The sequence below is a fragment of the Coturnix japonica genome, chromosome 22 (assembly GCF_054131305.1).
Source record: "Coturnix japonica strain WE chromosome 22, WE-NBRP24, whole genome shotgun sequence".
Taxonomy (NCBI): Eukaryota; Metazoa; Chordata; class Aves; order Galliformes; family Phasianidae; genus Coturnix; species Coturnix japonica.
Window position 1 is genome coordinate 3,108,104 of NC_140684.1, and position 25,674 is coordinate 3,133,777.

General features: G+C 42.3%; 1 protein-coding gene across 11 annotated transcripts in view; it reads left to right on the forward strand.

Moving 5' to 3' along the window:
* Positions 1 to 24,180, forward strand: part of SYNRG (synergin gamma) — a 35,955-nt gene extending 11,775 nt beyond the window's left edge. For 4 of the 11 annotated variants that reach the window (XM_085521976.1, XM_085521977.1, XM_085521978.1 and 1 more), the window contains 13 exons: positions 852 to 1,106; positions 1,344 to 1,480; positions 3,494 to 3,609; positions 3,789 to 3,851; positions 5,720 to 6,664; positions 14,056 to 14,649; positions 14,992 to 15,155; positions 15,910 to 15,963; positions 16,317 to 16,413; positions 16,537 to 16,685; positions 18,628 to 18,738; positions 19,053 to 19,115; positions 20,351 to 24,180. In XM_085521976.1, coding sequence (XP_085378102.1) covers positions 852 to 1,106; positions 1,344 to 1,480; positions 3,494 to 3,609; positions 3,789 to 3,851; positions 5,720 to 6,664; positions 14,056 to 14,649; positions 14,992 to 15,155; positions 15,910 to 15,963; positions 16,317 to 16,413; positions 16,537 to 16,685; positions 18,628 to 18,738; positions 19,053 to 19,115; positions 20,351 to 20,482 — 2,880 coding nt within the window. In that variant the 3' untranslated portion in view covers positions 20,483 to 24,180. Of the gene's footprint in view, positions 1 to 851; positions 1,107 to 1,343; positions 1,481 to 3,493; positions 3,610 to 3,788; positions 3,852 to 5,719; positions 6,665 to 8,296; positions 8,536 to 14,055; positions 14,650 to 14,991; positions 15,156 to 15,909; positions 15,964 to 16,316; positions 16,414 to 16,536; positions 16,686 to 18,627; positions 18,739 to 19,052; positions 19,116 to 19,183; positions 19,220 to 20,350 lie in introns of those variants that run through there. The other 7 variants (XM_015881134.3, XM_015881139.3, XM_015881140.3 and 4 more) reach the window with 4 other exon arrangements.
* Positions 24,181 to 25,674: the final 1,494 nt, after the last annotated feature.

Genomic DNA, 25,674 nt, shown 5'->3' on the forward strand with positions numbered 1-25,674 from the left:
GCAAAGATTGGCTAATCCACCATTATTGCGTATCACCGCAGGTGGGTCTTATACCACACCTGTAATAAAAATACTTTGCTACTTTGCTGAAATCCAGAGGAGAGACTTCCCTCGTGGCTTTGAGAGGACTGTAATTACATCCCAGTACTTATATCCCAGTTTCTCCTTTCTTTAATGTCAGTTGAAGATGGTTCTTAAATGTACCCACCACATAGCAGTATGTGTGAGTATTTCTGATGGAAAGCACGGAATGTTTTTCTTCTGTCGTTACACAATTGATCTCAAACTGTACGGATTCTGTATCCCTTCAGTTTGTGAGCAACAAGTGTGTGAAAGTAAACTTGTTACTTCTCTCCTGAACCAGGGCAGTGTAAATTTGAGGCTTCTGTTGTTTGTCAACATAGCATCATCTCTTATCAGTTTATTTCCAAATACCAGCCCTGTATGAAATCTTAAGATAAAAGCATTTTGAGCAATAAAGATCCAAACTGATCTTATGGGGCTGGTGTGTATGGTACCCACCTGTTTCAGCATGGCTTTTCTCGCCATTGCACACTAGGTTGATGTACTGAAGGCTGAACAAGAATGCTGTCAAACGCCTCTGCTCAGCCAGTAAGTTGTCATTACCCTCAGCATAAACCCAGCAGCCAGGGTGCTGGATAGGATTCACTCTTTTAGTATAGGATCTTGGTCACGTTTTGTTTGTTTGTTTTGAAAGATTTAATTGAAGCTGGAATGAAACCTTGCTCTTTCTTAGTTTCAGTAATACAAGCTCAAAACGACAGTGAGTCCAGTGTGCCTTTTTGCTCATGTGTCCCATATGGTTGTCTTTTCTTTTTCTGCCTTTGCAGAGAGGAATACCTGCAGCAAGTCCTGATATGTTAAACCAGTTTCCAGCTGCCCCCGTCCCTACTTTATCTGGGTTTCCTCTGCCGCTGCCTTCTGCAGTGAGCCAGCAGCCCCTGCTGCCTACGGGGCCGCCTGTCTCCATGCCCCTGAGCATTGGGCCGCCTGTGCTGGGCATGGGCATCACAGCAGCTGCACCAGCGGGAGGAGCTGCAGCACCACCAGTGGGAACCTTTGCACCCTCCTACCCACCCAGCCAGGTAGGAGCTCTGCATGGCTGATATGGGCCTGCAGGGAGTATCAGCCTGTTTCAGAGCTGTGTGATGGCTTTACATAAACCCCATGGTGCAGGTGAAGTGTAGACGCTGACTGTACTGAGTTGCTCACTAATGTTGAGTGGGTTGTGGATTTGATCATGTTATTCTGAGCTGCTTTTATGCTGTATGACAATTCAGAATGGCAACGGTGTATCAATTTTCATATTATTTGTAATGTAGGTAGTGAAACCAGAAGATGATGACTTCCAAGAGTTTCAGGATGCTTCAAAGTCTGGCTCCCTAGATGACTCCTTCGCTGATTTCCAAGGGGATGGAGCTGGCTCCTCCAAAGCAGCCAGCTCACAGCACCGGAGCAGGTAGCAGATCTTTTGTTTTCTACTTCTTCAGTATTTTAGAATTCTTTGAAGAAATTAAATGTTTTCTTCTTTTGTGGGTAGCTTTCTACCCTGTAATTTTCTTCTATCACCTGATTTCTCCTCTGATTATTTCTTTTCAAGATTGTTACAACTACTATTAGGCTTTCTAAATCCAGAATGACATTTGATGTGACATAGGTGGTTGCCCATTTTTTAACATTCCAGCCACCGTGCTGAGGTAAATTGCATATACAGAGCACGTGGATAGGTATTCAATTGTTTATATTATTGCACAGGCAATTGAAAAAGTTACTTCATACTGTGAATTCAGGCAAAAATTTAACATAAAGCTGTTCAGAAAGAATGCACGGGGGCAGAGGAGTTCTGCCTTTGGTGTTGTATTCTTCCATTAATAGTCTGACCCACTGTTTGGTGGAGTTGATAAAAACCAGTTGCTGACATCAAGGCCTTTCTTCAGACCCTGAAGAAGGAATCCAGCGTTCATGTCAAGAACATGACATTGTACTTTTAAATGAATGAGAACTCCAGTGGACGGGGTTTTTATTTCTGTGGTTCTCTGGCCAAGACATAAACTTCTGATAGCTGACTATAAATCTGGATCTCATTCAGCCTTCAACAATCTTGGCTCTTTGTTTGGGAGACAGCCAAAATGTAATTCTGGATCAGGCAAATTGGGCACAATAAAATGTGTACTTACTGCCTTTGAGAGTTTAAAATTAATCTTTCAAAGTCCTGTGACAATAAAATTTCAAGGTGTCGTTTAATCCTACTGCATATGGCAAGATTTTACATAGCGCCCAGGTACCTAATTGTAAATATACTTGTTTTCTGTGTATTGAACCATCTATTCTTGGCTGCAGACAGAATTACTATCTAACCTTGCAGGTAAGCAGTGATTACTAGATGCTTCCTCAGCAGTGCTGTTGGCTAAGGATACTAAAACAGATTGCTCAGTGACGCTGTGCCTAATGACATCCCATGGAAGAGATTTAATTTTGCTGATGTCAATCAATAGAGCCACGTGTGTTTGAGGGGGCTCTAAGTTAAGTGTGTGGCCGATAACATTTTATGGTAACAGCTGTTTGGTTAGTGAAAGTTTCAACGGAAACATTGCTTTTAAACTCCATAGTGGGAAGTAGGGGATTATAAGGGGAAAAAAATAAAAGGTGTTTATTCTTCATTGCAGCAGTTCTTTTTATTCAGTTGTAAAGTTGTAAAAGCATTCAATTTTGGGGAAAAAAAAAAAAAGAAAAAGGTTATAACAAGCTAAATAAGCTATAATCTCATTGCTTATGGAGCTTTATTTAAAATTTAAAAAAAAAAAGCCATCTGTGGAGTACAGATGAATAATGATGACATCTGCCAAGACTGAATGTCTGATAGGCTGTTTTGCAGTGATATGAACTTTAATTATTTTAACAGAATCTATATTTTTTGACACTGCGCTGTCTATCTGCAAGCATCATTGATTATCGTTAGCATGTGTGTGCAAGTGCTAGGTTTGTGTGGTGTTGTTGGCTGCTGGTAAGGAGATTTAAATGGCTCTAGAAAGATTATTGCTTCAGGCCAAAGAATGCCATAACAATTCATTCACGTTTTCAATGTGCATAGTATTGAGTGACATATACTGGAGGTAAAATACATCATTCATATGTAAAGGATGTTGTTCTGTAGTGCTGTGTATTATAAGGAGGCTTGTGTGGAGGGCAAGCGAGCATCTGCTGAATCTTTCAGCAATTGTTAACGTGATTTTAGGTCACGATGGCAGTTTTACTATACAAAGTGGTGTGTGTTTATGTGCAAAATGCAAAGAAGTACGTAAAGTAACTGTGGAATAGTCCTGACACTATTGAATAGGTGGCTGTCTAAACTCACTGATCTACACTGACAGAAGTTCAGAGTTTTTAGGGAAGAAACTTAAGTTTAGTGATCCAAGTGTAGATTTGTTACGGATAAATTAAGGATCTTTGCTTTTATCTCTCTTGCTTTTAGTGTTCCTTCTTTACTAATGCCACTCCCGGGTAACAAGACACTCTCATCCACTGATAAGTATGCTGCGTTTAAAGGGATTGCAGCTGAGAAGCCTGAAAGTACAGCTACTTTTGGAGGTAAAAGGGAAAGTATGCAACTACTCTGGGCAGTTTATTACAGTATTTTCATATGTCTTGTTTCAACGTTGATTTAAAAGTGATGTAAAAAAATCGGAGTCATCATGCCAATGTACAGTTTACATTATGAATTCATAATAGCCTTATGTGAATGTATTTCTTTTTCTCACATTTGCAAGATTGTGGAGACAAGTACAGTGCTTTCCGTGAATTGGAACAGCCATCAGAGAGCAAGTATGGAGGTAAGCAGGATGGGGCTCTGGGGGTGGTTTTGAGGTTGTTTTTTTTTTGGCTTGTGTGTCTGTGTGTGTGTGTGGTTCTCCATGAACTGTAGAGTTCCCATTGCTAGATTTGCAGAATAACAGTCCCTCTGCTCCTCCAAGCAATTTATTAGGAAACATCCTGGAAAGAATAGTGCAGTGACTCTTGGAACAATCCACAGTCTGTGTTTCTGGGAGACAAGCATCTCTTCTGGATGCTTTTGAGGCTGAACCAATAAGAGTGGCTACAATTGTCTGTTTCAAGTCAGGATTCGTAGAAGGAAGAGGAATAAGATGCTTCTGCACAAAATTGTTAGGGCAGAACTTAAACCTTCTGTGGCCTTTGCCCTAAGAACAAATGTAGTCACTCATTTTGAAATACGTTTCATTGATTTTTGTTGATTGGGAAAAGTAAAACCTAGATGGCATGTGAGATGTAATATCTGTGTGATTATACAAGCAGTCCTTCCCTAAAGCTCTCTCCAGATATAACTCATTTATGCAATGTCAGTTAGTGGTAAATTTTACTTTCTCGTAGGATCAGTAGACATATCAGAAAATAAATGTATTACAAATTTAATCTGACTTCCACAGAGTTATAATTTGGCTAGAGTTTTGGTTTGTTGTTAGTAAATAATTCTAGACTGTGGGATAAGACTGCTTTCCATACTTCATTCCTTCTCCATGCTTTTCAAAGGTGGAATTCTCCTTTTCAGTCACTTTTTTAAAAACTCTTGCCATCTTTTGTGAAATTTCTGTGTTCAGTACTTCCTTTTAGGGTCGAATACTTGCAATGCAATGCAATGCAATGAAATATATCTTTCTGCATATGTCCTAAAATATAGAAAATGACTACATTTGCCTGCTATCCAGGTCTGACCATTCTTAACCCTTTCACCAGCTTACCTTTCTAATGGAAAAGTTTGCAGTTCATCAGTAAGTGTAATTTGCTGTGCTGTTCATGTTTTAGTAAGCAAATAGCAATTTCACAACTACTTGCACTATTGTTGGGCCAAGTGAATTGATTTGGAGGGAAGGGAGCACGGAAGGATGTCAGGCCAGGTATGGTTATGGTCCTCTGCTCCCCTTCTGAGGGGAGGAGTCTTTCAAATCTTGATTAAAGTATGGCACTGCGTGGTGACTAAAGAATTAAAAGGTAATGGTTTATTTCTCGAAAAGAACAAAATCTGTTTATTGGATACCTGTAATTAAATTTCATTGTACTGTGAAGTTACAGGTAATCTATGTAAATATGTGCTGGTGAATGGGTTAAACAGCATTTGTTGTTTTTCACATTTAAAATAAATTGTTCCTTTTTTTAAGAAAAAAAAAGAAAGTGTATAAATAGGAAGTTGCATAGGACACCAAAATATTTACTGTCAATTCAGTGAAAACATTGCTAGTTAATATTTAAGTAGTTTTACATTATTATTGCACTACCTCACATTGAGTAAAAAGTTTAGCTGAGGGCTTCCACGTTCTATGATTAATCATTCTATGGTTAATCACTTTCACGTGGAAGTCCATCTCCAGGTTTCGTTGGAAGACTGTAATCAAGCACAGCAGAAGCAGGAAGGTGCCCAAGTTCTTGCGTTTACTGACACTGTTTGAAAGATATGAAGGTGTTTGTTTTTGTTTTCTGGAGTGACTATTAGAATAGCTGACCTCGAAACACATGTAGCTCACAGAAGTTGTTTGTGGTTCAGTGTGCATCCTGACATCTTAGTTTAAACAGTTTGCCTAAAATTTTCTGACGTGGCATGAAACAAGTTGTTTGCTTGCATGGTGTGAGTGTGATGTATTTGACGTCACTGCTGTATCTCAGTGCTTTTTCATTGCTTCCCTGTCAGGAGATAACCTTGCAGAATTCAAGGCCGCAGGAACTGATGATGGCTTCACAGATTTTAAAACCGCTGACAGTATCTCGCCATTAGAGCCACCTACTAAAGACAAAACTTTCCCCACTTCCTTCCCTTCCTTACCTGCCCAGTCAAAACAGCAGACACAAGCTAAGACCTCTTTGAATCTAGCAGACTTGGACCTTTTTTCTTCTAGTGGAGAAAACAAGCAGCTGTCCTTTCCACCTGCATTTAATGCTTCAAAACCGTCCTCCCTTCCGCCACCACCATCCACCGCTGCCCAGCCAGCACCTAGCAAAAGCTCAAGCTTAGCTGATGAGTTTGGAGAGTTCAACCTTTTTGGGGAATTTTCTAATAGCGCATCAGCCAGTGGACAAGATGACTTTGCAGATTTCATGGCTTTCAACAATAGCAGTGGGTTTTCTGAACAAAAGCCAGATGACAAATACAATGCGCTTAAGGCAGAGACCAGCCCTGTTCCTCAGCCTGGCTCATCTGCCAGCACAGGGAGGAGTGGGCAGAACTCAGCCACCACCACTACGCCCACCAAATATGACATCTTCAAGCAGCTCTCTCTGGAAGGCTCAGCAGCAGGCTTTGAGGAGACAAAGGACAGCACGCTTTCCTCAGTGAAGAATGATGATGATTTTGCTGATTTTCACTCAAACAAGTTTTCTTCCACATGCAACAGCACGGATAAGTCCCTAGTAGACAAAGTTGCAGCTTTCAAGCAGGCCAAAGAAGACTCTGCTTCAGTGAAGTCTCTGGATCTCCCTTCTATTGGTGGCAGCAGTGTTGGCAAGGAGGATTCTGAAGATGCATTGTCTGTTCAGTTTGACATGAAACTGACTGATGTGGAAGGAGATCTTAAGCATGTCATGTCTGATAGCTCTTTGGATTTGCCAACAGTTAGTGGCCAGCATCCGCCAGCAGCAGGTGAGGAATTGGTTAGATTGCTCTGGTAACATAGATGGTGGAGATACCAGTATTCTTCTGTGTGCTAAGTTACAGTATTATGCACTGGTCTTTCAACAGTGAAAGGCTTCTAAATCTGTGCACCTGCTAGCCAACAGCCCCTTAAATGGGCAGCATTTATTTCTTGTGTTAGGTGACTATAAGTAGATTGAGCAGTTTGAACTCAATTCCCATTTATTTTTAAGATTTGACAACATCATATTACTGGTACCCGTTAGCAACTGTCACTTAAGGAATCTGAGTGGAAAATTTTCTAATGCAAACAACGTCATTCCATTTATATTAGCAAGACGAATGACAGAGAGTCCCACTTTAATCTCTTGGTTTCAACAAAGCATTCAGCTTGGGGTCTTAACCCACTCTGTGCTGCTGAAAGGGTAAGCAGACATTCACATGTGCTGTTAATGAAAAGCTGTGTAATCCAACACTAATATATCCCTGTTCTGATGGGGCTTCATCACTGTAGCCAGTATTTTGCAGTACCGCAGGTATCGCGTACACTTCTTAGAATTAAAACCCTCATTGGAATAATAGTGCAGGTGTCATGATTGATGGCTTCTGGGCCTCGATCTAAAACCACAGGACTTCTATTTTATCCTTAACAAGCTTTTACCTTCTTTAATTTCCCTTTCTGAAAGTACTCCTGTGAGAATGAATTAACCATTCCCAACCTGATTGCATACCATGACATTTCCCAAGTGTCCTGCTTTTTCTTTTCACTTGTACGTAAAAAGATAAGGTGTAGTTGAATGTTCTGTGGCCTTCAATAATATGGGAACCATTACTGTGCTCTAGAAACAAGTATTACACAGTCAGAGACGTTTCTGGACAGGGGGGAGCATACAAACTGCAAATGTCAAAGCTGTTACTGCAAGAATTGGTAATTCTCAGATGAAATATTTATTCCATTTTTGCAGATGTGGGTAGAGAAAATATACAGTACTGTAATTTTGCATTATATGCTATTTTTAAGTAGGGGAGAGAAAACTAAGTTGGCAACTTTGACATGGAAGATACTCTATAACAGGGTACAAAATATCAGGAATAACTTTATTAGCAAAGACATTTAATTTTCATATTACAGCTTGGTAAAATTCCAAGCTGAGCGAGCTGTCAAAAACGTAGCACCTACAGTGTATTCTTGAATGTTTACTTTGGTTTTGAAAGCACTTTTTCGTAATATTTTTCTAGCCTCTTTTGGTGGTAGCTTGACTTATGTAGCTCTTCTACGGTACGTGAGCTTTTGCCCCAGAAATCAGTGATGAATAATTTGCTCTTTGTGGCAGGAGGGATATTCTCAGTTTGTTTAAGGGGGTTATAGGCGATCATGTGCTCCTTGCTAAACTTTTGGACTTTGAAGTATTAATTAGAAGCTATTTTTATTAAATAAGTCTGTATTCTCTTATGGTGCCAAGCTAGGTGTTTTTTCCATGAGGAGAGTTTTACTCCATTATTTGATTCTGTTTGGCTCTCGTAGCAGAGCGTGCTCCGTGCTGTTACCAACTCCTGTGCTCACGTGTTCCTTTGTGTATGTTGGATGCATCTCAAGCTATGAACTGCTGATGTTTGAGTCTTTTTTCTTTTTTTTTTCAGTTTACATAATTTAAAAAACAGATTTTTTTTTTCCTCCACTACTTTTGACCTGTAAATCTGATGTCAAAAGGGACAGTATCCCTTTGCAGTGCTCACCGCTGAGAAGCAGCAGGCTGCCCACTGGGAGCCGTGCTGTTTGAAGCAATAAGCGGCACCCCGAGCAACACAGAGCCAGGGGTGGGGGCTGCTGGAGGACAACTGGGCGTCCCTGATGTGCCAGTATGGAGCTCTTCTGCCTGCTGTGCTGTCGTGTGGCTGTGGGCCAGGCAGGTGGGTTGCTGATGCTGGGAACTGCAGGATGTTGGCCAGCTGCTCCCGGGCGGCTGCTCTGGGGCTCTGCAGGAAGCAAGGCTTTCAGTTCAGCTCTCCAAAGGGGATACTGTCTCTTTAAACTTTGTTATAATTCTCTGTGTGGAAGGTAGATTATACTAATGTTGCTTGATTTCTCTTGCATATACTTCGTATAACCCTTTGAGCACTGCCTGCATGCTGTTAATTGAACCGGGCTGCTTCTTTTCAACTAAATTTATGTTCCACTTTTGGACTCAAGCATTTTTAATTAACGCCTCGTCATTTCTATAAACCTAATTAGTTCTGCATCCTGCCGAACGCTGCAGTCGGAGCATACCTGCCTGGGGTATTCTCAAAGGGTTATCCACTTTGCTGCACTTACAAACCTGTAAAGTACCTTTTTCTTTGGCATTACTGGAGATCTCTGTATATTTTAATCAACTTCAGGTTTTTTGCTGCTTTTCTAATGTCTAATTTCAACTAAACATTTCCTGTGTGAATGTGCCTTCTCAGATCTGCTTTGATATTTCTCTTCTGCAAGTATTGACCTGCATGCTTTATTCTGATAACACCCTTCTGAGCTCCTGTGTATCACTATCTTTTGTGATCTGTAAGTCCTGCTGTGTTAATAAATATTATCTTGGCATATTTTGAAAATGTGGGGGCGTGTGATTTGTTTGCAATCCAGCAGCATTACCTCTATTTCCTTGGGGAAAAAAAAAATCTATATATGTATGACAAAGTTTAAAGTTATGGTATCCCCTTGAGCCAGCTTGTGTGTGGGTGAGCTGCTGCTCCACAGAGCTCTTGCACAGCAGGATGGGCAGCAAGAGCAGCTGGGAACGGTGTGCATAGCGGGGCTGATTCTGTGTGGTGCAGAAGTACCTCTGTCCTGTTGTCTCTTCATCTGCACTTCCCCACTGCCAGCCAAGGCCACAACGCCACTTTGTGATGAGGCCAATTGGAAACATGTTGCTGCGGAGGCCTTTGCTGGTGAGAGACCTCTAAATAGTATTCTGATATTTATTTAGCTAATCGGGAGTGAGTCAATTGGTGCCCCGCAGTGTAGGGCCTGCTTCACTTTTCTGCTTTGAAGGTCCCGGCTTACTGAATACTGCACTGCTTTCAAACACAAATGACAGCTGCCAATTTGTGTTGCTGAACTGTGTCACTTTGAATTCTTCCAAATCCTGGGCCACCAACCGCTTTGGATGATTGTCAGATTAGCAGACAAGGTAAAAAGCTGAGAACGATTGAGCTGTGGGATGAAGTTCAAGCACTGTGCCAGAGCAAACTGGGTTTTTGTTGTTCCTTGCCACAAAAGCAGAACACACCAGAACCAGATTTTTCTTTGTTACACCCATCTTTAGGTCTTTAAAACTTCTCCTGTTCTAGAGTAGCAGCACATTATGTCTAGCCCTAAAGCTTTTTAAACCAAGGGCTTGAACATAAAGCTGGGAGGCTGAATTCTGCAGTGCTTAGTGTTTGTTCAGCTAATCATACCTGGAGGAGGGACAGTAATGTTTGTGACTCTGCTTTATTACGTTTTGTCCAGACTTGACTATGTTGCTCTCTCAGTTGCTGACATTTAGCATATTTCTGCAAACAGAAGAGCTCTAAGAGCTTTACATGTCCCCACAGCTCCTGGCTGTGGGGTCCTGATGCCTCTCGGTGGGGTAGCATCCATTGTGGTAACAAAAAAAGTGAAGGTTTTATCTCCAAAAGGTTTGAAGGATTTTCTCTCCTTGTTCCTTCATTTTCAAGTATCTTCTGTTCAGTATTCTTGATGGCTCCATAATGGCAGTGCTGCTGTTCAGCAGATGTTTGTTGGGACAACTCGTTGTTTGGAGCTATTCCAGACTTCACCAGCTGAGCAACAGGCTGAGGATCGTGTGTTGGTTACAATAACAAAGATATTTTAAAGTCTTGAGAATTATCTGTTTTTCCCTGTTTGTTAGCATATAGCTAATGCTGCCAAGGGTTCTCCTGAAGTGATCCAATGGTTGACACTGAAGCCTGTAGGTTGTCACTGGCCTCCAGACATACCTTGATACTTGGAAGCTGAATTACACTGTTGTGGTTGGCTCCGCTGATGGATGTCAAGTTTTTCTGCAGATTAGATAACACTAGGAAACAGTGTATTAACCATGATTCTATAGATTAGATAACACTGGGAAACACTGTGTTTTAACTGCATCCGTGCAGTGTCAGTGCACTCTGGTAGCGTGCACCTGCCTGCTTTCCTCCCCAAGGCAGCTCTAAGAGCTTTGGGATTCCAGTCCATTGCGTTCAGCCCAAAGTGTGTTTGTGGGCCTGCCAAGCAGAGCTGGCTGTGCCAATTCCACGTGGTTTTATCTGTATTTGGAGTAATAGCATTTGGATTTCTGGAACAAATCGGAACATCTGGTGAGATTACAAAGGAATACTGTTTTATTATGATATGGTTCACTAAAATCTATTGATGCTTCCCTATTAGTAGACTTAGAGGTTTCTCAGTGCACAATGGCTTTAATACACAGTAATTTGTCCTGTTTCTGTGGCACAGTCTCCAAAAAGTGCTAAGAAACCACTTCTCAGCTGAGAGAAAAGATTGTGTATCCTTAAAAGGAGGCATTTCCTTGGAGTTTTGTTCAGTTTTAGTCTTTGGTTTTTGGTTTTTTTTCTTAATAAAATGTGATGCTTATCAGTTCAGATCCTGCAGAACAAGTTTCCTGAAGGAGGAAATGTGGGAGCTCAGCAGCAGGTGTCTTTGCTAAATGCAATGCTTCATTACGATTAATTCACATTTTTTCCCACTGAGTCGTGTCTTGCTTTGAAAAAAATATTACTGATGCAAATTCATCTCTTTAGATTTTGGATTGCTGTAACAGCAGAATGAAGTCTGTGTTACATCAGCAGTTACAACTGCAGCGTTTGAACTGGAGGTTTTTATTCGTTAAATGCATCTGTGGCCTTTAAGAGAAGTAACAGTGCTTAGCAAAACAATCTGTGCCCATAATAGAGTACTGCATCCTGGAGAGTGCTCTGGGCTCAGCCGCACAGTGCTTTTCACACGTGAACTGCTGTGTGCTTATTAGTGTGATGGCGAGTTGCTCTGCTCCCCGCCGGGGGAAGCTCTTTCTGACCCAGGAGATGTGCTGGGAGCTGAGATAAGCCTTTAGTTTTGCTGTTGTTATGGCAAAGGTCATAATTTTTCTTCTATGCAAAATTCATGACCAATGCAGCACATGGCCAAATGAAATATAGCTTTCTTTTTACCACCCCCAGTAGAATAAGATTTTTTAAATAAAAACGAATTAGCCGTGAATGATAAACAGTGGCACATACATTCTCATCTCTGTGCTTTCTAATACATTGCATTAGGATTGCTTTGGCCATATAATTTTTGTTTCTGAACAGTATCATTCTCTAGAGCAAAACACTTAGGAATGTTTACTCGCTGGAGTAATGCTTTGTAATCAATGAAGCCATCCGAATCATGGAAATGTATAGTTTTGAACTGTTGCAGTGTTTCATCTCTGCTCTTAAACCTACACCGGTGGGCTCTGTATCTGCATGAATTCACACAGTGGTGAACAGCTTCTGAATGGCACCATCCACAGGGGCTGTGCTCATCTCTGTGATAAGATCTCACTCCTCCTTGTGTATCTTGATGAACACTGGAACAATAGCAATGCTTTGGAGTCAAAAAAGAAAGGAGGGTGCTCAGTGCAGGGTGTTGCTGTTGAGATCTTAGGGTTAATAGTGGTTTGCAGGTTATCCCAGCACTTATTAACACTAGTGATAGTGAAACTCTCCTTTAACTTCTCTGAGCAAAGCCTTGTATTAAAGGATACAAGGTGTGGCTCCTTGGGATAAACTACTGAGCCCAGGTCAACCCCTTCCCAGCCTGGACTCCATTTCTGTCCAGCTCTGCCATAAGTAGATGCTCTGGTCTCTCTTTATTCCCCTGTGTACTGCTTGTTTTACAAATCCAATATTCAAATGGCGCTTTGGAATCTTACTGCATGTGTTCAAGGTCCTAACGTTGATAGTGGGGATGCTCCATGCTCAGCTGCTGTGTGAAGACTGTCCTTAGGAAAATCTGAGTGGTGACATGTTGCGTAGAGACGTTTTGCTTTGTTGTCATAGCCGTTAAACTATGTCATTTTGTCCTATATTTGTTGGTCTTTTTAATTAGCTGTATATGTGGCTCATGCCTGGAAGGTAGCCTAAAGCGTGGCATGCTTTCCTCTCTCAGTCAAATGAGTACAAAAGGCAGAAATGCGTTGTTCAAATGGCTTAATCCTCTGTTAATGACCAGAGGGCAGCTGGAGGCTCTGCCTGCTCCCTGCCTGGCTGCCCTGCCCCAGCTGTGCCTGCTGTGTGCAGTTAAAGGCATGCTGCTTTCAGCTCTGCCCAGGGAGCGCTGCGCTGGCTCTCACCCGCTCTGCCTTTGGGACTGTTCAGCTGTAGGCACTGAGCAGCGGCTGAGGCTCTGATCCACGCTGACAGTCATTAATGCAGGAGAACAACTGCCAAGTGCAGTGCGGAAGGGCTTTTCTAAAATGCTTTAATGACATCTCCCCGGCCCCACGTGCCTTCGTGATGGATCAGTCTCAGTCTGAATGTGAAAGATAAGTTGGATGAGTAGTGGGTGCAGCCTGGCAGACCCTGATCTCCTCTGCTGGCTGCAGTGTAGGCAGCCACACTGTGCCACACCTTATGGCAGTGAGAAGAGCCTGTTGGCCCATGTAATTGCCGGGTGAGTATAAATGCTTGGAGCTTTCTGCAAAATAATTGGGTTTTCTTTGTACTTAGCTTTCACAAGCTATTTATTCTGTTAAGACAGGATCTTTGCCATGTTTGTGACATTTCTGAAACTTGTAAGATTGAGGAGTGAGGCACACAGCACTGCAGTAACTGTGAGAAGCACAAATGCAACTTTATATCTTGTAACTTCTCCCAGCGCATTTCTATACCTTATTTGTATCAAAGCATGAATAAAAAACTTAAGTATATTAACACTTTACTGGAGAGGATGGGGAAGCTGCTTTTGCTTTCTGCGTGGCTGCTTTTGATAAGATGAACTAAGGTGATGCTCGAGTTGCTCATGTTTATGTTTTGGTTGTAGGTTCTGTAGCCAGCATCAGGAAACTGAACTGGTGACCTGTGCACTCTGTATTGTCTAGAAATGTTCTTTTTAGTGTTTCTTTGCAATCCATAGTGGCATGGTGACGTTCAGCCTAAAGTATAAGACAACATTCAAAGGTTAAGGATTACATTTAGTACATGGAGTTTTTTGTATTAAGTGCTTAGGTATCTTTCTGATGATTTTGTGCAACTCTAAGCCTCGTCAAAACAGCGATTCACTGTGTTTGCTTCTGCAGTTTGTTAGGACTCTTAGTGAGTTGCTTTTACTTCTAGATGGTGTAGAGAGACCAATGTTTGAACTTCAGCTTCTAATGGCAGGGGTTTGTTTTTCTCAGATATAGACGAATTAAAATGCGCCCCATTTGGAAGCTATAACAGCGGGTCTGCAGTCAGCAGCCTGGCAAGCTACGACTGGTCCGACAAAGACGACATTCAGCAGGGCAAGAAGTTCTCCTTCGCCCAGGCTTCAGGAAGTGGATCCTCTGCAGCTACTTCTGTTCTTCAGAAGAAGGAGACCTTGTTTGGCAGCTCAGAAAACATCACCATGACAACCGTTTCCAGAGTGACGACGTTTTCTAGTGAAGATGCTTTACAGGATGTTTCCTTTGCAGCCTTTGCAAACTTTAAAGACTCCGGACCAATATCCAGTGGTCCAAGTGATGATGACAATGGAGACTTTGGTGAGTTTGCAAGACCTTCGTCAGAAGCACGAGGTGCAGCAGCTGACTCAAATCAAGAGGCAGACTTCCTTGCTGGTGGGATCTCTTCTGAAACGCAGAGAGAGTCCACAGATGACTTTGGAGAATTCCAAAGTGAGAAGCCAAAAATCAGCAAATTTGACTTCTTAGTGGCAACATCGCAAGGCAAGGTGAAATCCAGTGAAGAAATGATCAAGAGTGAGCTGGCGACCTTTGACCTGTCTGTTCAAGGTAAGCCCGCTCCATGGCAAAACCTTGTAATGCATACACTTACCAGAGGCTATTTGTTCTAGTCAGATGAGAAATATGCTGATGAGGAGTGTTCCAAAGGCTGCTGGAAACAAGCTTCTCCTGATTTCCATGGTGTTTGGAGTTAAGCTCTTTTTAGAAGTAGAAAATTTGTTGTGCCAAAAATTTGTGAGAATTTAGGAACTGGTTTGTACCAGTCACTGAGTAAATGGAGGGCTTTGTTGTTCTGGATGAGCAGCACATCCCTTGGTACCACTCTGTTCATTTTTGGTAGTTGCTGCCTTTGAATAGAACAATAGCTTTATTTATATTCAAACTTTTTAGGGTCTCATAAAAGGAGCCTAAGCCTGGGTGACAGAGAAATAAGCCGCTCCTCACCTTTACCAGCTCTGGAACAGCCATTTAGGGATCGGTCAAATACTCTGAGTGAGAAACCTGCTCTGCCTGTCATCCGGGACAAATACAAAGACCTAACTGGGGAGGTTGAGGTAAGAACTTATCCAGAATACAAGTAAATCTGCAGTGACTTTCATCAGTGTTCTGTATCCCAGCCCTTAGGGGCATTAGCTGCTTGAAATTAGGATCATACTAAGATGGAACCTTGGTAAGTTTTTTTTGTTTTCATTTTGCTGTTCATAAAGGAAGGATTCTTTTCTTTGTTTCCTTCTTAGGAACAAGAAATGGTTAATAAAAAAAGTTTTATTTTTTCTGTATGTAAAGCCTCATGGCGTGGAAAAAAAAAAGCTGTTGTCTGAATCGTTTGACCTTGCAGTCTAAGCCTGTAACTGGAAATTGGTTGCAACTAAAATCTAATCCGAGTTTTGGCACTGAGACCATTGGCTTTAGGAAATGGCCTAACTTTTTTGGCTGTATTGTAGTTAGTTATTTCTCTTGCTCATATTGGGAGCAAATGGTAAAAGGACTCATTAAATTCTGTTGATCCTCATTTCTCTAAGAGCAGACCTGCAACAGATTTGTTGGGAGTAGGTATGTATAATCCAAGCTTTTACCCATTTGTATACCTTCTTCCTTTTGAAACTAGTTCTGAGCCCCAGAAATCAAACTTTAGAATTCAGACACAAAGAGACTAATTAAAAAATGAGGAAGAAAGGTAGGAAAAAGTATTTTATGAGTTTTCGTGGATAACCTGCAAATAATCTCTTTAGACATACATCTATGGTGATAGGAGAAAGGAAGTTGTGTGTAGAAATGAGATTCCAACTGTCCTTCTCTTTCATATAGGAAAGTGAGAGGTACGCGTATGAGTGGCAGAGGTGCCTGGAGAGTGCCCTGCAGGTAAGAGTGTAACCTCATCTGCAGTCTTTTCCTCCCTAGTGTAGGATGTTCATCATGAAAAGGGGAAAGGCCATTAATTTTCAGGTAATGTGATACTTCACAGTCAGAGTAATTTAAAAATGTATATTTTAAACTATATTATTCAACAAGATAGCACTGCATGCATGCACTTAAAACTGCTGTTTTAGTAGTGAAATTATTTGAGGGAATACGCTAAGTTTTCAAATGTTCATTCTGCATGACAGAGTATAGCAGTTATTTAATTTGCCTCACTGTTTTGTTTAACAATTTGTTAGTGACCATCTTGTTTGTAGTAATTAACAGCACCATTTCATGAAACTCGCTTCCACCAGGTCATAAAGAAAGCAAACGATACCTTGAATGGAATAAGCAGCTCATCTGTTTGCACTGAGGTTATCCAGTCTGCTCAAGGCATGGAATATTTGCTGGGTATGTTTTAATTTACTGCATCTCTTACACTGAAAGTTCTCGTCTGTATTTGAATTGCAGTTTCAGGAACCTGTGCTCACAGTGAACTTGTCTGCATATCTCCATTGTGTTTTATTCCAACAGGGGTTGTTGAAGTCTACAGAGTAACAAAGAGAGTTGAACTGGGAATCAAAGCAACAGCTGTTTGTAGTGAGAAACTCCAGCAGCTGCTGAAGGATATAGATAAAGTGTGGAACAACCTCATAAGTTTCATGTCACTTGCTGCTTTAACGGTAAGACCAAAATCAAGCTGTCTCTTCACTAGAAGAAATGCTCTGATAAGGGAAAATTAGCACAATTTTAATGAGCCATTTTATGAAGCCAGAATAGCACAGACTTGTCTGTATCATATCCCTACAATGAGTTCTAATGCTCACAACACAGGAGCATGCAATGTACCAACACACATAACAGAGCTGTTTTCTTTTCTCTCTGGGTTTGGAAGTGCCTCAGTTTGTTTTGGTTCCCACTGCAGACAAAATAGCTTTCCCTCCTCTGAACAGATCTGCCAGACAAGACTGGGCTGCTCTGAGACAGTCTGGTAGGAGCTTGGGAGCTTTCTGCATAGCTAAGCACAAGTAGTGGAGGCAGATGGGTATTTTAGTGACACTTTGTCAGAATATGGGATTGATCCTTTCAGTATTTTACTGCTCAGCAGGTGAAGTTGATAGATGACGATTCATCTATTCAGAACCTGGCATTGTTGATGGTAACAAGTAGAACAGCTCTCTCTTGATTTAAACTTGCAGATCAAAATCTAGTTCTTAAAGTGCCCTCCTTGGATGATGGCAGGGACCACCCGCAGGGGTAGAACCTGTCTGTGTTCTCTGTGTCAGTGCAGCTACGTGTTGAGCACAGTCAGAGCAATGACTTCTCAGGCAAAGTTATCTAATGGACTCCTGGGATTCCCGATGCCTACAGTTCTCAGAATCATCACTTTTTGTTTCCCTTCTCCACGTGGAACTGTATACAACCATACGTTCCCCTAGCACAGATCCCAAACAGCATGGAAGTGCCAATTAAGTGCTGAGAAGTATTCTAGCTCAGAGGCATCTGCTTGGAAAGGTTAATTTTATCTTTTAAAGGATTTTGTTGCAAGGTAGTTATGCTTGGCCTTGTGGTTTTCATTGCAAATTACAGGATGACCTTCTCATTCGCTTCACTTCTGTGTTTGGTAAACAAATATTACAGTGCCTTTATTAATTTGATTGATCTCCTTAAAGATTAAAGGACTTCAATTATTCTCCAGCCGTTCTGCAGGGAGCGTGATCAGCATTCCAGACCCATGGAGAAGAGTGCACTTGTTTTTATGGTCACACTTTTTTTTTCCTTTTTTTTTTTTTTTTTTTAAAGTTTCCAGTATTTCAAGTCATTATTTTTAATTGTGCCACTGCATTCAAGCAGTGCATCGTTTTATACCACCCATGCAGAGGGTTTTCTGATGCCATTTATCTTGTCACTGAAATTCAGGTTATGTGCCAGAGAAGTTACTCTATTTCTTATTTGCTGGCTTCCTCTCTTCTGTCCTTTGTCTCTCTTGAACCTGAACTCGTGTCTGGCGTGAAATAGCTAATGGCCTTAATTCTTAGGTGCTTTGGTTTATCTTAATATTCCAAATGTACATTGTGCCATAGTCTAGAGAATAACAGCTGCCCTTTTTGAGCAAGCAGTAATACAGAACTCAGGACAATAAACACAGATACAGACACCACTTCAAACACTGGTGAAAGCGGTGCTGGCCACTGCCCTGTTTCCTTGCAGCTGCACAAACAGCTGCTGCATACCACTGTTTATCCTCGTCCAGTTCTTAATATGCTGCAGTTGAAACGTAGCAGAGCTGCCTGGGCTCTTTCTTTAGAAGTTTCTTCTCCTTTTGATGTGGGAACACAGAACTGAAGAATTCTTTCCTTTGTAGTCTCACCCTTTTTTAAGAGCTGGAGTGTTATAAATCAGTGTTGATGGAGATTGCATAGCAAGACTGCAAATATCTACGAGCGGCTTTGACTAAATCATGTATCAATTTATGAGGAAATGCACTGTGTCATCTCTTCCGCGTGGCCTGTTGGGATACCACAGCTCTCTCTCACAACCAGATTGATTATTCTTATGGTTCTTATTCTTATGATGTCTGAAACTCGTTGAAAATGCCTAAACTTTATTGTCTCATTTCTTCAGCCAGATGAAAACTCACTGGATTTCTCTTCTTGTATGCTGCGCCCAGGGATTAAAAACGCCCAAGACCTTGCCTGTGGAGTGTGCCTCCTAAATGTGGATTCCAGAAGTAAAGTAAGCATACGGCCTCTGCCCTTAAGCTCCTTTTTAGTTTGTAGTTTTGGCTTCCATTTAGGCCTGGGACATATTTATGAATTTTGTATTTTAATTTGTAACTGGAAGTGGCAAAGGCAAAATCTGACCCATAAACAGATGGGACTCCCATAGCCTATGGCCTGCATTCACTGGGCTCTGTGTGTAACTAATGTGGAGAAAGGGCTGATGAGGTCAATGGCTTATCTCTGGGAAGGAACTGGGATAACTGAGACTGAGGTGTATATATATTAAAAGTCTTTTAATAACTTTTCTTTATGAAATGTATCTCCAAGGATCACCAGGAGGGGACTATTGCAATTAGCAGAGCTGGGAGGGAATCCCAGGATGTGTACAGGGTAATTATGCCAACCAATTAATGTGTATTGGCAGTTTTGCTGACTTTTTGGTTTCAACGTTATTTCAGAAAGAAGAGAAACCTGTGGAAGAGCTTCCCAAAAAAGTATGAACGTGTAAAAAACCCATTCTTTATAGAATCATTCCTAGTTGAGTGTGAAAGGCTGAACTGCTAGCTGGCCTTCAGCTGTCATTCTCAATTGTACCAATCATGAACCCTTTTCTTCCAGTCATTTTTTTTTTGTCACTGTTAATACTTGATCCGATCAACTAACATGCTCTACAGCCTCCCTTTTGTCTCGTCTGCATGCTCGTACCTTGTGAATAGCTTTCTGGTTTTGTGCTCCTTCTGTTGTGTGGTAGAAAAGTCCCTGCAGTGAGTTTCTGAGTTCATAGCTGCCTGCTTGTCTGTTGCAGAAGAGGGGGAGCTGTAGGGGTTTCTGCTACAAAAACTGACTTTTGTCTATATGCAGCAGGCAGTGGCATTTTTAGAAGTCTGTGCAGGAAATCCAGAATCTGAGAAACATGTTTAGAATGTTTTTTAAGTAGGTAGTTGTAAAGCACTGGAAACTCTGCTGAAGTAGGAACAGCTGCTAAGTGTTCTCTTTCAGAACTGGGGAAAAAAAAAAGTCAACATTATTTCACAAACATATTTATATATTTGTCTATATTTATTTAAAAATAAAAATTCAGTTCCCCCTCACATTTAAGCAGTATCTCCTAGCAACATACGTGGAGATATTTTAAGCTTGTTTGTGGCTTCATGCACTCCAGTCATAAAGCAGATTCAGTTACCGGAAGAAAGTGGTCCAAACTCAGCCTGGAGTACGGTAGGATAACATTAGCACCAGCCTCAGTCACAGCAGGGTCTGACCCAGTGGAGGCAGCATGGCAGAACTAGCTTTGTTCTGGGAGGTGTATGGAACGCAGTGAGTGAGTTGCAGGTGTCAGATGGGACACTACTGATACGTGGTGTAACAGACAAGTGTGCATCAGGAGTGAGGGCAGTATGTTTTGCCCACCTGCAGACATTTTGCAGTCAGAAGAAAGCATTAGTTTGGCTGCTGTGCTTCTGCAAGTGAAGATTGTTTATTCCACTTTGGAGAAAGAGGGTCCAGGCTCTACCATGATTTACCATTCTGGGGTGATCGTCTGCGTTATGTCCATTTTCCACTCTAGTTTCTGGAGCGTGGAAGAGGTGAGACGGTCACACTTGTTTCAATTCTTGTTACTCTAGGCCTTTAATTCGGAAACGGATAATTTTAAGCTGGCGTATGGAGGGCACCAGTACCATGCGAGCTGCGCAAACTTCTGGATCAACTGTGTGGAGCCAAAGCCTCCTGGTCTCATTTTGCCAGACCTGCTCTGAAAGCGGTTGAGCCAAAGGTGGAGGATCAGGTGAAATGATAACATGCAGCGCTTGGGTAAATTGTGTGATCGAGTGAGTGGAAATGCTTCTTTGTTTGAAATGCTTCATTTTGGCTTTTGTACAATCACGAGTTCAAGCCACTGTCACACAGAAATTCAGCATGAAGAATTCTCCTGGAAATGGCTGGAGTTTCAGAAATATCTGGGAAAATTTGTCAAGTGGCAGAAAATGTGGCATTTCAATCTTTACCAAGATGGATGTGGGCTGGCCTTTGTCAAACAAACAAGCCGTCTGCTATCCAAAGGCAGACCTCAGAGAGGACATCCTTAGTTTCCAAGGTGAACTGGAATGTTAGATTGATTTGCATAGAAATGACTGCTTAAGTACTCCAAGTTCATACTTGCAAACAAATCTTTTCTTAATGTTTTTGGTGTCTGGACCATGATGTTTTTCTTTAAATATTTGCTGCTCTTCTATTACATGCACATAGTGCACAAGTTGTGGTTACTTTCAAGGCAAAAGGAATTACTGATAAAGGAGGAAGTAGATGGTAGAGAGACGTTCCATATTCATGCTTTTACCACTCTGAATTGTAAATTATACCATATTTAAACACATAAGTGGTTAGTACTGGAAGATAAGAACTTGGAAAAATTGTTTAAGATTTCCCCTTTATATCCAGGTTCTTTAGTGCGGACAGCTGGGTTTGAGAACTTGCAATCTGTGCTGTTCTGCTGCAAATACTAGGTCATGTCCTTTCTTGGACTTGTCCTAAACTACAGGTTGGGTTTGTTTTGCCCAGTGCTTTGGTGGTTGTGTGGCTGCATCTCTGTTGAAAATTGAACTCCACTGTTGCCATGTGTCTGTTCCTGTATATATTACCTTTTTGTATGTTAACATGCTTTCCTTGATGAGATGCCTGCATGTAACATGTGCACTCTAGTGCTGTCTGTAATAATGCATTTTCCTGACTCCCAGAAGTGGCAGCACAGGTGGGCCTCAGCTCCTGCTGGGGACAGGTGTGATCTCACACTGGAAGCTGGCTCCTCAAGCAGGCTGTCTGCTGAAGCAGCCTGTTGTCAATTTGCTGTTCTGTTGCTTTCAGGAGGGGGACCTACCTAAACAGGACAAAGTCTATTGCAGACTATTGCAAAGTGTTACCCAGACATCTGAAGTACCTGACTCTTTCTTCCAATACAACATGCAAATGACAGTACCACCAGCGGCTACTTATGGAATTTTAAACCCAGTGGAAGCTCTATGGCATTAAGAGCTTTACCTCTGTACAGTTCTGCTCAGTTTGCAGAGAATGCAGCATGGTGTGTATCCATCAGGTACAACTTGTTGCTTAGTTCTTTGACTTAAGTCAAAAGTCCCTTTTCTCCAAGGATATCAATAGCTTTTCCAGCTTTGCCTTGCCTCCATCGTGAGTAACCGACACTGACCCAAAATTATTTGCTGAAATTGAAATTATAAAGAGGAAAATGTTGCCTCCTTGGTGGAAGAGGTCAGAGAACACTTCAGGATAGTTCAGGGCATTCACAAGTCAATGGGCCCCAGTGGGATGCAGTGCTGAGGGAGCTGACCAATGTTTTTGTGAGGCCCCTTTCTATCATCGCCGCTCAATTGTAGCAAATGGAAGAAGCTGCCAAAGACTGGAGGTAAGCACGTGTTCCTCCTGTCTTTACAAAGAAAGACCCAGGGAACCCTGCAGGTCAGTCAGCCTCACCTCAGTCCCTGTGGGGTGATGGAACAGCTTGTCCTGGAAACCATTTCCAGGTACATGAAGGAGAAGGAAATATTAGGAGTAGGCAGTGTGGCTTCACAAGGGGAGATCATACCTGATGAGTTTCTGTGATGAAATCTGCAGCCTGATGGGGCTGGGGTTGGAGCAGGTGGGCCCTGAGGTCCCTTCAGTCCTAACCATTCTGTGGTTCTGTGATTGATTGATTTATTTACTAATTCTTAACTATACTAAGCTATTACTTATGCCAAATGAAAGAATCTTGGCTAATAGGAGTGTTAGATGTCTGGCCCCTTATTTACACAAATTAAAATCAACCTTCCTACTGCCTGAGATTAACTCGTTCACGGAACAACTTGTGCTTCCAATTGCAAGCTCAGGCTCATCTAGTGGCAGATTTTTAATCATGTGACATTGACTGACTGCCTTCTGTCGCCAAGTAATTATATATTAAAAAAAAAGACAGTCACTTTTTGCTTGCTGTTTATTAGGCATGAAACAGTGACAGCACCATAGCTTCTGATCACAGAGATTGTTTTCCCTCCTAATGAAGGGCTGTATGCATCACCAGGGTAAGTGTTCCCACTGATGTCTGGGGTCTGTGCGGCACAGACGGCAGCACTCATTGTGCAGCTGAATGACTGGAGCACTCAGGCATTGCTGCGCTCCTTGCTGCGTGTGAGGGGACCTCTCAAGTGGTTTGGAGTGTCTGGCTGACGCAAAGGCTGCGCTTGTGGAAGTCCTATATTGGGAAAAGGGAGTTTATTGTTAGTGTGGGTTTCCATCGTGGTTCCTGAGCACTTAACTGGACAGGTTTGTTTGTCTCTAATTAGAGAACGCCATGAAGGAAACAGGCCACAACATGGAACTTAAAGCAAGCAAGATTCCAAATACAGTATGAGCTATGCTGTCATAACAACGTGTTTCGGTGACGTTTCTCTCGTAATGTACTTGTTAAGCAGGGGAGTTTCCTTTGTGAGATGAATCCAGTGTGTCTTCTGGCCATAAAAACAAGGAACTGGCGTTAACAGTTGCAGCGGAGTGCAGTGAGGTGCAGCACTGCCGTCATTGCTGCCCACAGAAGGGGAAGCAGCCAGCAGCATCGCTGCGTTTGTGACCAGCAAAAATGGTTTCTCTGAACGCTTTGACATCATGGGAACACACCAAATGCTTTCCATGCAGATGCCCTCTGTACAGGCATTGCACAGGAGGATCGTTTCCCTTGCACATCCTGCTCCTTACAATGACTCACTGTTGCATTCAGCTCCCTCAGATACGGCGCTGCTAGCCAATCTGTATCCAAGGTGATGGTATTTTCTATGGTGCATTGTAACAGACCGTGTTCCCCGCTTCCTTTGCATACAGGCTGATGGACGATGGCTGTGCTGAATTTTGTAAATTTAACTCCTTTTTCTGGACATTGACTAGGAGAAAAACTGAAAAACGCGGTTTTGTTTTTTCTAATGTCTGTGATCTCTGGAACTGCCTTGGGAAAATGATCTTCCTGTGTTTTGTGTATTTGGAGTTAGAAGATTGTTCCCTGGGTTAATTTAATTTATGCATGGTTTTGCCCCATTGTGTTCCTGATGTGTCTGCGCTATCTCAGTGTGCTTTGTCTCCATGGATGGAGAGCAAACCAGTGGCTCTGGCCTGTTTGTTTCCTTACTGCCCTGTTTCCTTATTGCCCTGTTTCGCTGCCATGCTCTGTGGGCTGGGAATGCTCAGCGCTTGGATGTTGGTGGTTTTCCATCTCTGGCAGCAGCTTCTCCTCTCCTGGGCATGCTTTGAGCAGCTCCCCTTAAGAAGCACACAGTGCCGCGAGGGGAAGCATGGCTGAGGGTTGGGAAGAAGCTGTGACAACCCATGGAATGCAGTTCCCTTCTCAGCTTCATGTCAGATTGATTAAATTTGAAACAAAGGCGGCCTTTTCAATAAAAGCTGGTATTGTACAGGCTGCTTCTTCTGGAAGATGTCTTTTTGATCTCTGGGCCTGTATTTAATTCCTGTTCTCAGTATTGTGAAGAAAAGAGGTCAGAAAAAAAAAAAATCTATCTTGTGATTCCTTCTTGTCCCCTTTGGGTGAGCATTGTTTGTCTTCTAGAAGTGATTTCACCATTTCCAGTTGGAGCCGTTTCAGTCTGTGCTGTGCCAGAGTCACTGCAGAAGTCCCTGCAGGGATCCTTGCAGGGCACAGCTGGGGCCACGTGCTGTGAATGCTCTGCGGATGCAGAATCTCTGTGGCCAACAACTGGAGGGTGTCTCACCGAGTGGCACATACAGTGTTCTGCAAACAAGGTGTGTGCGCCCTTCTGGACGATGGGTGGGAGGAGGAATGGTGCTTCCCTCACGTCATGTTGCTGTGCTTCCAGCCTCCTGGAGTCACATCTTCTGCTTCTGTTGACCTCAGGGTGCATAAAAACTGTTCAGGGGAAGATGAGGCTCAGGTAAATATCTTCTCTTGGGATGAGGAACTTCTGTGGAGGGATACCTCTGAGTGTTGGTATCCCGGCACTTCTCTGAAATCTTTCCTGGGTGTTCCATGTGAGTTCTCTATTTCATGACGTGCTTTTGTGAGGCAATGGCATTTTTTATTGCTTCAAACTCACTCGGCTTTGGCTGTTGCACTGTTGGTACCACCCCCTCCCCCAACACTGGAGTGGAGTATGTGCAAAATATACAACTAATTATTCCAAGTGGAGAAGTTTTCTAGTTTTTATGCAGAAAATACTATTAAAAAATTTTAGGTGAAGTTTAATTTTGAAATATTGCATGCTTTTATTAGTATTTTTCCCCTCTAAGTGACATGCTTTCAGGATTTCTCCCAACTAATTCCTAGTCATGTCTTTAATCTGTACTTCCTTTCTTGCTTACCACTTTCCTGGTGATATTCAACTCCAAAGGGAAAAAAAAAAAGTGTATTTTCAAATGGACAGTGAGTCTGATCCTCCTGCTTGTTGTTTGTCACTGCAAACAGTGCCAAGACTCAACCGCTGAAACCTGAACTGCTCACAGCGTGTGGCAAATCTCCCTTTTATCTCTGTGGGCTGAAACTTGATTCTTGCTCATCTGAAAAGAATTCCCTCTGGTGCTGCAGGGCTGCTCTGTTGTTCTCTATATGGAAGGGCCCTGAGATCCAGGTGCTGGGAGTTGGAAAACCTGGTGCTCCAGTGCTTGGGGTTTCCCGACTGCAGTTTTGGTACCCCAAACACAAGGGAGGTTTGCAGGTGTAATGGGCTATAGATGCACACAGGAAACTCCTTTTGGACTTCGAATGCCCTTTAAATATTGAGGAATTTGCAGCGCTAACTGAACTGGCTGTTGTGACTGTCAGGACTGGGGGACACCTTGAAACTGCCTGGAACAGAGAATTACTTCTCCAGACCAAGCTCCAGACTTGCATAAAGTGCTGCTCAGGATTACACCATGTTCCCACTGCTACTTCAGATAC